This window comes from Cnephaeus nilssonii, assembly GCF_951640355.1.
Source record: "Cnephaeus nilssonii genome assembly, chromosome: 8".
Taxonomy (NCBI): domain Eukaryota; kingdom Metazoa; phylum Chordata; class Mammalia; order Chiroptera; family Vespertilionidae; genus Cnephaeus; species Cnephaeus nilssonii.
The window spans coordinates 1677701-1690432 of record NC_137079.1 but is presented as its reverse complement, the minus strand read 5'-3'; the positions used below and the strand labels follow the sequence as shown (position 1 = coordinate 1690432).

General features: G+C 53.7%; 1 protein-coding gene across 1 annotated transcript in view; it reads right to left on the bottom strand.

The window, feature by feature from the left end:
* CSMD1 (CUB and Sushi multiple domains 1) overlaps positions 1-12732 on the bottom strand; it is a gene marked incomplete at its 5' end in the record, with an annotated part of 729782 nt that overhangs the window by 127059 nt on the left and 589991 nt on the right. Inside the window, one exon of the mRNA XM_079779355.1 lies at positions 5970-6172. Coding sequence (XP_079635481.1) covers positions 5970-6172 — 203 coding nt within the window. The remainder of the gene's footprint in view (positions 1-5969; positions 6173-12732) is intronic.

The window sequence follows — 12732 nt, the reverse complement described above, 5'->3', positions numbered from 1 at the left end:
CACACGTCCTGTGCCAAGGTGTACTGGTCATGTCCACAAGTGAAAATTTCCAGACATATCAATGTTGGGAAAACAAATGTTCTGTATAGTGTAGTTATGAAGGTTATTAGCACAAATCTGGCCAAACAGGATCAGCAAATACTGTATATGCCCGAGTCCTCATGAGGGGTCAAAGGCTCTGAGAAGTCCTACAGTCATGAAACCTTTTTTAAAATAAATTAATCCAACCTGGCCAGTGTTGCTCAGTGGTTGAGCATCGACCTATGAACCTGGAGGTCATGGTTTAATTCCCGGTCAGGGCACATGTCCGGGTTGCAGGCTAGATCCCCACTAGGGGGTGTGCAGGAGGCAGCTGATCAATGATTCTCTCTTGATTATTGATGTTTCTATCTCTCTCTCCCTCTCCCTTCCTCTCCTCTAAAATCAATAAAAACACATTTAAAAAATAGTTTAATCCAGTGTATCCTACAGTTTTATAATAACAGCACATACTTCCCAACAAACCTCCCAATTTCTCCAAAAAAGATTCGTGAAACGTGGGCCCGTTCTATTGGTTATGCATCCCTTCACAGTAGGGGGTCTAATTCCTTTCTGAAAGTACATTCCCTACTTCTAACCCAAATTTTCCTTTGGAATATGTCTGAGAACCACAGAGCAGTCCACGAAAAGGTCATATTTTCATGGGGTTCATGCTGCGACAGATAGAGACGCTGCCTCTGCGAACCCTGCTGACGACTGACGTGAACGTGTGAGCCGCGGTCCCTGGTCCCGGGCAGCTCCAAGGCGCATTGGCAATGACCAGTAAGTCAGCCATGGAGGCCTAGTCCAGTGGAAATAGGCCCCGAAGTCTGACTCCATCCTTTCAGAATGAGGAAATAAAAAGGAAAAGATGCCTTGGTTTTCTGGATTAGATTAAAAAAGCAATAAGAGGACTTGAGGGGGAAAACACAATTTGAAACGGAGCCGCGGCGGGCTGTCCCGGCTGGTCTGAGATGAAGGGGGGTGCTCCCGGTTATGGCCTGCGGGAGGACGGTCCCGGTGGCGCCGGGACAGCTGAGTTAGCAGCCAATAGCCCAGCCCCGACCGTGGGCCTTTCTCTGGGCAGAGATTGCCTCTGCAGCTCCGGGCCACGCGCAGCCGTGGGCACCGTTCCTCCTGGCGGTTGTGTGCGTTTCTGAGCCTCAGCCCACCGTTCACTCATTTCCCCTCCGACGTGCTTCCTCCGAATGGGGTCTGGGCCTCTGAGCCGCTCCACTTTCCGCCATAAAAGAGGAGATGGGGTTCCAGCGGCATCCTTGCCCCGCGGCTACCCGAGGAGAAGCCTGGCCCCGCGGATGGGCACGGTGGCTGTCCACGTCCCACAGCGGCTGCTGGGCCTCTGGAGGTCACAGGTCACTCCCCACAGGCCCCGCACGCCATCCCGCCATCCTGGTCCTGTCCACCTGGACCGAGGACCCTCTGGGTCAGTTCGAGCCGCCAAAACCCTTCACATGCGAGCCATGGACGTGACTTGGAGTGTCACGGGCCACAACACACAGACCCTGTGGGATGAGAAGCTGCAGGGACACGCATGCTCCCCTCATATTAACCCACTGTTGACAAGGGGAACCTATAAAAAATATATATACTTTCCATTTTTGTTTTTCTTTTAAATATATTTTTTATTGATGTTAGAGAGGAAGGGAGAATGAGAGATAGAAACAGCAATGAGGAGAGAGAATCATGGCGCGGCTGCCTCCTGCACGCCTCACACGGGGGATCAAGCCCGTAATCCAGGCATGTGCCCTGACCAGGAATTGAACCATGACCTCCTGGTTCACAGGTCAATGCTCAAGCACTGAGCACACCGGCTGGTTGGGCTCCATTTTTCTTTTTAATGATTTTAGAGAGAGGAAGGAGAGACACAGAGAGAAGCATCTATTGGTTGTTCCACTTAATTATGCATTCTCTGGGTGACTCTTACATGTGCCCTCACCGGGGACTGAACCCGAAACCTTGGCATATCAGGATGGCGCTCTAACCAGCTGAGCTGCCTGGCCAGGGCCTATGTACTTTAATTACATAGCAAGGTGTGATCTTTTAACATTCCACTCACACAAAGACGAAGAACTGGGGCCATGGCCCGGTAAATGCATGAAGTCCTCCTGGGTTTTTTTGAAAAACTAACAAACCTGTGGGCTGCGTTATCCGTTCCTGGGTGGAAAGTGTGCTCAGTGCACAGTTATTATTTGGGTACATTTATCTGAAAAGCTGCTCCCCTGGGTGAGGGCAGGAAGCTGCCTCAGGTGGGGCCGCGGGGTGTTGGTGGGCTGGGCGGTGGGCGGTAGTCGGGGTCCCCTCTGGGGCATCCACGCCGCGGGGGGCTGAAAAAGCTCAGAAAACACAGAGAATCGTGTGCCGGGCACCTGCGCTCAAGCCCGGACTCGCAAACAAAGAAAGTGGACCTGAATTTTACAAAGTTCCCCCGATTCAGACTCAGCATGTCCCCGCTGATTTCTGAAAATGTCACCGTGTCTCAGTAACTCAGACATCCACCAGAGACACCGAGTCCACATGAGAGTTCCACCCCTGAAGTCTCGCTTCCCAAGAATATCCCAGCACATAACTGGTAACGCAGGGGAGAGAACACCCGGCAACTTCTACGGCACCACGTGACATTGCCAACATTCCACCATGGCGCTCCACAAGAATGGCAACTTCCTATGGAAAAATCTAGAACACTTGGGAAAAAAAAGAGTTAAAAATTAAGTAAGTTTTAATTTTCTCTGAGCATTTCACAGGTGTGTGCATATCCATCACTTTTAAACATCGGCATATCAGTTAACTGTAGGAGGAGCATTAAAATCTGTTCTCCAGTAACTATAATGAGGGGCTTCTTTTTAACCAAACTAGGAAGGTACCGTTTAGAAAGAGAGCGCCACCATGGAATGTGGGGGGAAAGTGGTTGCTAGGTTCCAGACGGGTTTTAAAAAGGGACGTTTTCAAAGGCCAGGAACAGCTCAGTGAGCTCTCAGCGCACAGCCCGCACTCACAGCTCGGCACTCAGGCACAGGGCTAAGCCGTCACCCCAGCTGCACACAGACCGACCACAGCTTCACCGCGACTGTCCAAGCGGGAGCACCGGGACTCGTCCCTGACCGTCCCTCAGCAGCGGCATGGGGAGTGAGCGGCCGTCCATCCCGTTATATACCCACTCGCCCGCTGGCGGCAACCAGGGCCCGTTATTCGGCGGGAAAGGACGGGGCTGTGGAGGCGGGCACGGCGCGGAGGAGCCCGGGGGGCCGGTGACTGAGGACAGAGTGAGCCTGAAAGGCCACACTGTGTGACTCCCACTCCGTGAAGTCCTAGAAAAGGCAAAACCGTGGACCCGGCGAAAACATCAGGGGTTTCCGATGCTGACTGGGAGGGATGAGGGGGGAGCCCAGAGGGTGTGGGGCGATGAAACCGCTCTGTGACGCTGTGACGATGGACACACGCCATCACACACCTGTCCAAACCCGCAGGGTGCACAGCATAAAAGTGACCCTGCCCTAAAAACAACAACAAAAAAAACCAAAAACAAACAAACAAACAAAAAGTGACCCTGCCCGGCCGCGTGGCTCCGTGGTGGAGCGCCCACCGATGACCCAGGAGGTCACGGTTCGATTCCTGGTCAGGGCACACGCCCGGGGCTGTGGGCTCGGTCCTCAGTTGGGTCATGCAGGAGGCAGCCAATCCATGATTCTCTCATCATGGATGTTTCTCCCCCCCCCCCCTCTCTCTCTCTTTCTCTCTCTCCCTCTCTCCCTTCCTCTCTGACATCAATAAAAATATATATTTTTAAAGACGAGTGAGCCCTGGTGTCCACTGTGGACTCTGGGTGGCCGTCCGTGTCACCGCAGGTCTTCAGTTGTGACAGACGCCCCCGGGGCGGTGGGGAGCCTCGTCGGAGAGCTGTGCCGGGCGGGGGCAGGGTGCGGGAGCTCTCCCCGCGCCCCTCAGTGTTGCTCTGAAGCCGGCACTGCCCTCAGAGGCCCATTAGGAACGGCCAGGGGAGCACAGAGCCCTCTCCTCGCTTTACCGACTTCTCGGTTGTGCCCACACAGCCCCCAGGCCACACGCCTGCGATCCGCTCGCACCATCGCTTCTGAAGAAAAGGGCATTTTTTTTCATAAAAAGAGCAACCCTGACATCATCTTAGCAAACGGACACGTTTTCCCGAAGAGAAAACCCCCGTGGTGTTCGCAGTGAACGATCCCCGACAGGCCCTGCTCCGTGAGCTCCCGGCGGCCGGCGGCGCCTCAGGCCCAGCGGGCCCCGAGGTGAGGAACTGCGCAGCCTGTGACCTCAATTTTATGAGCAGCCTTTTAAGCAGCACATCGACCGGAGCTCACTCTCTTATGTAAATCCTGCTCTGGCTCGCGGGGACCTGCCGAGAGATAAATGGAGGTGGAGTGTGTTTACATGTGAATCCCACTTGTTTTCGATGCCGCGGACCCCGCGCGCCGCGGCACCGAATGACGCCTCTGCATGGGGCACCTAAATGCACTCACGGGGGAACCACACCAGAACTCTCCCCTGCGTCCCCCGGAAACCATTACCGACGGCCCGGACCGCGAAGGTGGACGTGTCTCCGGGAGCTGACGGCGCACGCAGGCCAGGGCGGAGGCCCCGAGGATCCTGGGAGGTGGCTCTCACACTAGCACCTCCCTCAGCCCAGGGAGGCGTGGACCAGGCTCTCCGTGTGGGGAGGTGGGGGTAGAGAGAGCAGGTCAGCTGGCAGCTGGCGGCACTGGGAACTCACACCACAGCCACCGGGAGCCTGCCTGGTGCCAGGCGTGGGGAGCACCGGGGTCAACCTGGCGTCCAGGGGGAGACCCACACCTGGCTCGGCTTAAGGTGAAGAGGCGAATGGAAGCCTTTAAAGGTACGTCTATAATAATAAAAGCGTAATACGCTAACAAGACCAGACGTCCTTCAGGGCGACCTTCCGGATGGAGCTGGGGCTGCGAGTCCTGGGTACCTGCCGGCGGCTGAAGGGAAGCTGGGTTCTAGGTGCTGGAGGGAAGCCTGGGTCCCGGGTGCCGGCAGCTGGGGGAAGGAAGGCCTACTCCTGCACGAATTCCGTGCATCGGGACTCTGGTGTACATATAAAGCTTTATGAAGCTACATCTCCGTTCCACCCCGGGATTAATATTTGTGTACGGTGTGAGGTAGGGTCAAGGGATTGTTTTGTCCACAGCAAAGCTCAATTGTCCATTTGTTGAAAAGCCGTTCTCCATCACACACAGTGTGACCTCCATCACTTTATAAAGTTATGTGTATACTAGAGGCCCGGTGCATGAAATTCATGCACGGGGGGGGGGGTCACTCAGCTCAACCTGCACCCTCTCCAATCCGGGACCCCTTGGGGGATGTCTGACTGGTGGTTTAGGCCCTATCCCTGGGATTGGACCTAAACCAGCAGTCGGACATCCCTCTCACAATCTGGGACCACTGGCTCCTAACCCCTCACCTGTCTGCCTGCATCATTTCCCCTAACCACTCTGCCTGCCTGCCTGATCACACTTAACTGCCTCTGCCTGCTGGCCTGATCACCCCTAACTGCCCTCCCCTGCCAGCCTGATCGCCCCTAACAACCTCTGCTTCTGGCATCGCCACAGTGGCTTTGTCCGGAAAGAGGACCAGGTGACCAGAAGATGTCCGGTCTATCTGGTCTAATTAGCATGTTACCTTTTTATTAGTATAGATTGGTAGATATAGACATAGATAGATGATATAGGTAGAGATATAGATATGTAGAGATATTATAGATGTAGATGTAGACATAGCTATTCTAATAAAGCAAGATGTCCTAACACAAGCATTCTCTTTGACACACTCTTTAAATCTCCACCTTGTGCTCAGGAACATCCCCTCCCTGTAGGGGAGACCAGAACGCACGCACTGGTCCCCGAGGTGGGCCTGGGCCCGGGGTGTGGGACACTCACTTGAGAACTGCAGGGAGAAGCCGGACTTGCTGATGAAGAAGTCGCTGTCGAACTGCAGGGTGAGCGTGTTGAAGGTGCTGTGGATGTCGCCGGGCAGCGCCGAGCCGCTCCACTCCTTCAGCAGGATGGCGCGCTCCGCCGGCCCGTCCCACACCCGCAGGATGTCGTGGCTCTTCTCCGTGTCGAACAGGATGAAGTGGAGGCTGCGGAGACAGCACAGTCCTCGTCACTCGGCAATGCCTCCCGGCCCAGGGCGCACGGAGGCCCCAGCAAAGCACACTAGCCACTGCACACGCTTCCATCCCACCCCGACGTGCCTGCCGGCACCTGGCTTCCCCTAACCACTCTGCCTGCCTGCCTGATCGCCCCTAACTGCACCCGGGACTGGGCCGCAGGGACACCCATGCAGAGCGGGATCCCTGTGGCAGGACCCCCTCCACCTGCCAGGGATGCACAGAGCCCTGAGCCACATCCTGGGCTACTTTTTAAGGATGAAACCATCCCTTCGGGGGCTGTCAGCTCTTTTTTTTAAATATATATGTTTATTGATCTCAGAGCGGAAGGGAGAGGGAGGACAGATAGAAACATCGATGAGAGAGAATCATGGAGCAGCTGTCTCCTGCACGCCCCACACTAAGGATTGAGTCCACAACCCGGGCAAGTGCCCTGACCGGAATCGCTTCCTGGTTCATAGGTCGAAGCTCAACCACGGAGCCACGTGAGCCAGGCTGTCAGCTCTGGCGATCACTCAAAGCTTCCTGGGCATCAAGACACATGGGACAGAGCTTTGTGTGAAATGGATCCAGGCAGGTTTTCTATGTGGTGTCGGTGCTGTTCCCGTCACGCCCAGGAGGGGGCAGCATCCACGCCAGCAGGAAAAGATGTTGACACCAGATTGTCTACCTGAACCCCTATGATGGGGTCTGATGTTGTATTTGTTCCCATAAATTGCATTTTCAGAAAAGGCATTATTTGCAATAGCAACACGAAGGCGGAGTGGGTCCCCTCAACTCCTTCCTTTATAACATTTAAAGCACTCCGGGCGCACCGGCCTCGATGTGTAATAGCAACTCCTTCCTTTATAAAGTTACAGCACGCTGATTGGATTTGCAGACGTCTTCCAGAACGACTCCGGCGTCTCTGCGAGGAGCTCGCTGTCAGAGGAGGCAGCAGAAATCCGGTCCTATTTGCGCAATTCAGACAGATCGGAGCAGAGCCGAACGCCAGCACCATCCCGCCTTCCCAGAGTGCTGATTTACAGCTTTTGACTTACCGCTCAATGCCCAGAATTGTAAGGGAGATAAAAAATCGGAATAGATGACATAGGAAAGACTGCACACACATCTAAACGATCTGTTTTGTGTGTAGTATATGCTCAAAAGTATCTCACCTGCACAGAGTATGAACCATAGCTTGTTTTCATTTATTTTTATTTTTTAAAATATATTTTATTGATTTTTTACAGCGAGGAAGGGAGAGGGAGAGAGTTAGAAACATCGATGAGAGAGAAACATCAATCAGCTGCCTCCTGCACGCCCCCTACTGGGGATGTGCCCGCAACCAAGGTACATGCCCTTGACCGGAATCGACCCTGGGACCCTTGAGTCCGCAGGCCGACGCTCTATCCACTGAGCCACACCGGTGAGGGCCATAGCTTGTTTTTACATGTCCAACATGAAACGTATTTTTATTCCACAGAAAGGATCAGACTATGGCAGGCATGTGTGTACCCCTCCCCTGCCCCGGGGGTAACAGTCAACTCCACTCGATCCAGACCTTTTTAAAGAATAAAATCTTATAGACACTCTCACACACCCTCCCCCCATGTGGTCCTGTGTCCTTCCGGTCACCCACGCTCTGAAGTTCAGATGGACCGTCCCGTTTATGATTTCACAATTTCCATCCACGTGTGCACGTACTTATCCCCAGACGATGCACAGGGCCCTTTGGTGTGTCCACCAATAATGACATCATCGATGTCGCTTTGCTGTGGGCTGGTATTGTCTTCAAGTTGCTTTTCCCACTTGGCATTGAGTGAAGCCCTCTGCCCTGGGGAGGTCACGTTCAGGGAGTCACACACACAAGATGAAATGAAGCAACAACTGACATCAGCATCAGAAAGCAGGCGAGAGAGGGGAGTCAGTCTAAGACATACAAGGCCCACGCACAGAACACGCGTGCAGATTGAGGCAAACTGTCTCGGATCACCATGACCGGCACAACGCACCGTGCTGGGGACTGGAATTCAGCACCACCCACAATGTCAGCTTTCCTTCAACCCATCTATGGACCGACTGTGATTCCAATAGGAATCCTAGCCGTTTCCGTGGTAGAAAGTGACAAGTGTTTGTAAAATGCATGTGGAAATGCAGAGCCATGAACAGCCATGGCGATCTAATGCCAAAGAACGAAGCCGGGGATTATAATACAGAATTTCAGGACTTCTAATAAATCAAGTATGTAATCGATAGAGAAAGGTACTGTGCTGGATGGACAGATAGATGGACAGATAGATGGACGAATAGCTGGACAAATAGCTGGACAGATAGATGGACGAATAGATGGATAGATAGATGGACGAATAGATGGACAGATAGATGGATGAATAGATGGACAAATAGATGGACGAATAGATGGACAGATAGATGGATGAATAGATGGACAAATAGATGGACAGATAGATGGACAAATAGATGGACAGATAGGTGGACAAATAGATGGACGAATAGATGGACAGATATATGGATGAACAGATGGACAAATAGATGGACAGATAGATGGATGAATAGATGGACAGATAGATGGACGAATAAATGGACAGATAGATGGATGAATAGATGGACAGATAGATGGACGAATAAATGGACAGATAGATGGATGAATAGATGGACAAATAGATGGACAGATAGATGGATGAATAGATGGACAGATAGATGGATGAATAGATGGACAGAGAGATGGATGAATAGATGGACAGATAGATGGACAAATAGATGGATAGATAGATGAACAAATAGATGGACAGATAGATGGATGAATAGATGGACAAATAGATGGATAGATAGATGGACAGATAGATGGACAGATAGATGGACGAATAGCTGGACAAATAGCTGGACAGATAGATGGACGAATAGATGGATAGATAGATGGACGAATAGATGGACAGATAGATGGATGAATAGATGGACAAATAGATGGACGAATAGATGGACAGATAGATAGATGAATAGATGGACAAATAGATGGACAGATAGATGGACAAATAGATGGACAGATAGGTGTACAAATAGATGGACAAATAGATGGACAGATAGATGGATGAATAGATGGACAGATAGATGGATGAATAGATGGACAGATAGATGGATGAACAGATGGACAAATAGATGGACAGATAGATGGAAAGATAGATGGATGAATAGATGGACAGATAGATGGACGAATAAATGGACAGATAGATGGATGAATAGATGGACAAATAGATGGACAGATAGGTGGACAGATAGATGCATGAATAGATGGACAGATAGATGGACGAATATATGGATGAATAGATGGATGGAATTAAGCTCAGAAACAGGCCAACGTGAATGGAATTATTTGTGATGAAGGTCGCACTGCCCTGCAGTGGACGATCGCGCTTCACCATGGACAAACAATGCCTCGACCCATCCTCACGCATGCACGAAAGTCAGCCCCGGGTGGTGTGGAGGGTAAGTGTGGAGGGTAAATAAACCTTCTACTACAATGACCTAACGCAACATTGTTCTAACATGGGGGAGGCAATATTTTTAAATCTGAACACAAACCATTATGACCATTCCCAACAAATATGAGATATGACAGAATTTAAATATAGAGACCCATTAACTATGAAAGAAAGTGAGTTAAGATGGATTTGACTCACTGAAATGAAGAGTCTGCGAGTATCAAAAGACATGGTTATGAGACTAAAATGACTGCCCACCGAGGGTAAGAACATGTAGCTACACCGGCGGCCGAGTGGCTCAGCTAGTTGAGCATTGTCCCGTCACCAAAAGGCTACCAGCTCATTCCTGGGCAGGGCACAGGCCTGGGTCTCAGGCTCGATCCCCAGCAGGGGGCGTGCAGGAGGCAGCCAATTGATGTTTTTCTTTCACAGCAATGTTTCTGTCTGTCTCTCTCCCTCTCTCTTTCTCCATAAAATAAAAAAGAATATTTAACTAACATAGGTGCTGTATATAAGCATATTATTGCTATATATAATCAATACAAGACTGCATTCAGATCTACAGAAACTGTTTCTGTACTGGAACGTGGAGAAGACCCTTTGGTCGTAGGTTGGAGGCCTGGAGAATCTGTGGGCGCGGCCACGGGCGTGGATGCAGGTGCAGCAGCTGGATGGGTAGGTGGTGAGTGGAAGGCTTGGGGGGAAGGAGATGGAGGGTGAGGTCACAGGGGTGGGAGGGCCGGCAGCGTGGAGGTCAGAGGGCCTGGCTGTGCTGATAAGGTGCTGCCCTCACCAGATCTCCGGCTCTGAGGGAAGGCACTGAGTCTGGGGAAGGCAACACACTTTTCAGACGGGATCACGAAAAGGCGTCTTCGTTGAGGGCTGACATTTTAACTGAGGCCCAGAATTTGAGAAGAGTCTGAGGTGAGGCAGGAGAGCTGGGGGCACAGGCCGAGAGCACGGGATGGAGACAGTGAGCGCGCCCTCTGAAACACGGGCCCAGGTGAGCATCCTATCTAATAAAAGGGTAACATGCAAATTGACTGTCACTCCAACACACAAGATGGCTGCCTCCATGTGGTCAAAGATGACTGCCCCCATGTGGACACAAGATGGCCACCACAAGATGGCTAGCAGGGGAGGGCAGTTGGTAGGGACCAGGTCTGCAAGGGAGGGCAGTTGTGGGCGATCAGGCCAGCAGGGAAGGGCAGTTGGGAGGGATCAGGCCTGCAAGGGAGGGCAGTTGTGGGCGATCAAGCCTGCAGGGGAGGGCAGTTAGGGGTGACCAGGCCGGCAGAGGAGGGAAGTTGGGGGTGACTGGGCCTGCAGGGAAGGGCAGTTGCGGGGGACCCAGGCCTGCAGGGGATAGCAGTTGGGGGGGACCAGGTCTGCAGGGGAGGGCAGTTAGGGGTGACCAGGCCTATAGGGGAGGGCAGTTAGAGGAAAACAGGCTGGCAGGGGAGTGGTTAGGGGGTGATCAGGCTGGCAGGCAGAAGGAGTTAGGGGCAATCAGGAAGGCAGGCAGGCGAGCAGTTGGGAGCCAGCAGTCCTGGATTGTGAGAGGGATGTCCGACTGCCTGTTTAGGCCCCATCCTACCTGGATCGGGCCTAAACGGGCAGTCGGACATCCCTTGAGGGGTCCCAGATTGGAGAGGGTGCAGACTGGGCTGAGAGACACACACCCCTGTGCACGAATTTCGTGCACTGGGCCTCTAGTCAGAGATAACGTGCCAGGGCGGAGCGCCAAACCCAGGGGGCAGGGACTCTGGGACCAGCCGGTAGAGGCGGGATTTGGAAAGGTCAGTTGGGAGAAGATTAAAGTGTGAGAGAAGTGAGGGGGAGAGAGGAACTGGAAACAGCAGGTAAGAGGGAGGGAGAGCCGGGCCCACCAGCGTGGCTTTCCCGCACAGCTTTTCCCACGGCCTCGGCCTCGTGGGAAGAAATCAAGGCGGTCCACCCCACGGGCCCGGGAGGCACCACCGAGATCTTGGGGGAACCCTGGAGATGGGGGACACAGGAGTCAAACTGCTTCTGAAAATGAGAACCTTCCGGGAGCAGGACGGGTCATCGGGAGGAGGGTGAGCGGGAGGAGGACGGGGTCATCGGGAGGAGGGTGAGCGGGAGCAGGGCGGGGAGGAGGAGCTAAGGTGCCCAGGTGCCTGGGCTCTCGGAGGCGTCGGCGTCCCGGGACAGCGGTGACCCCCACGTCCCTGTCAGCGGTCCCCCCCCCCCCCCCCCGTCATTCCTGTCGGTGTGACTCAGGCCTGACTCCCGCGGGCAGCACTGGCACGTGTTCTGCACGCGCACTTCCTGGCCGGTCCCCCTTCGATGAACCCGGAGGTCAAGGTTCCATTGAGGTCAGGGCTCGATCCCCAGTGGGGGGCGTGCAGGAGGCAGCCCATCCATGATTCTCTCTTGTCATTGATGCTTCTCTCTCTCCCTCTCCCTTCCTGTCTCTCTAAAATCAGTAAAAATACAGATTAAAAGTAATAAAAGGGGCGGCTCTTCCCCAAGCCCCGGAGTATCATCAGAGCTCACAGGACCCTCTGATCTCCCCCCGCAGCACCTGTGCGTGCGGGGCAGCGGTAGGCCAGGCGTGGGCTCCCGGCGTGGCCTGGGCGGCAGCGCAGCCGGGGACAGACGCCGAGCTGGCGAAGCTTTGGCTTGGACTGGACTTCACCAGGAAAGCTTCGGATGCCCGGGCGGTGCTGGGCCAACAGCACAGGTTTCTGGACCCGGCCCTTCCTCTGGGCGGGTGGGGCAGGGCTGGGCCTCCACGCGGGACGGAACCGGGCCGCCTGGTCGTGGCCGAGACGCTGGGCACCTGGGACGGCCCCTCACTTCTCCTCCCGTGAATCTCACCCCTGCACGCCCCTCCCAGGCGCGGGCCCGATACTTCTTGTGACTGCGGGGAGGGCCGCACTCGGACAGAAGGGCGTGCACCGCCAGTCTTCCCGGCACTTACACTGCGGAGCAGCCAGGCAAACCCGGGACAGCACGCACAGACGTGGGAAACACAGCCGCGCTGTGCTATGAATGACAGCTGTGCAC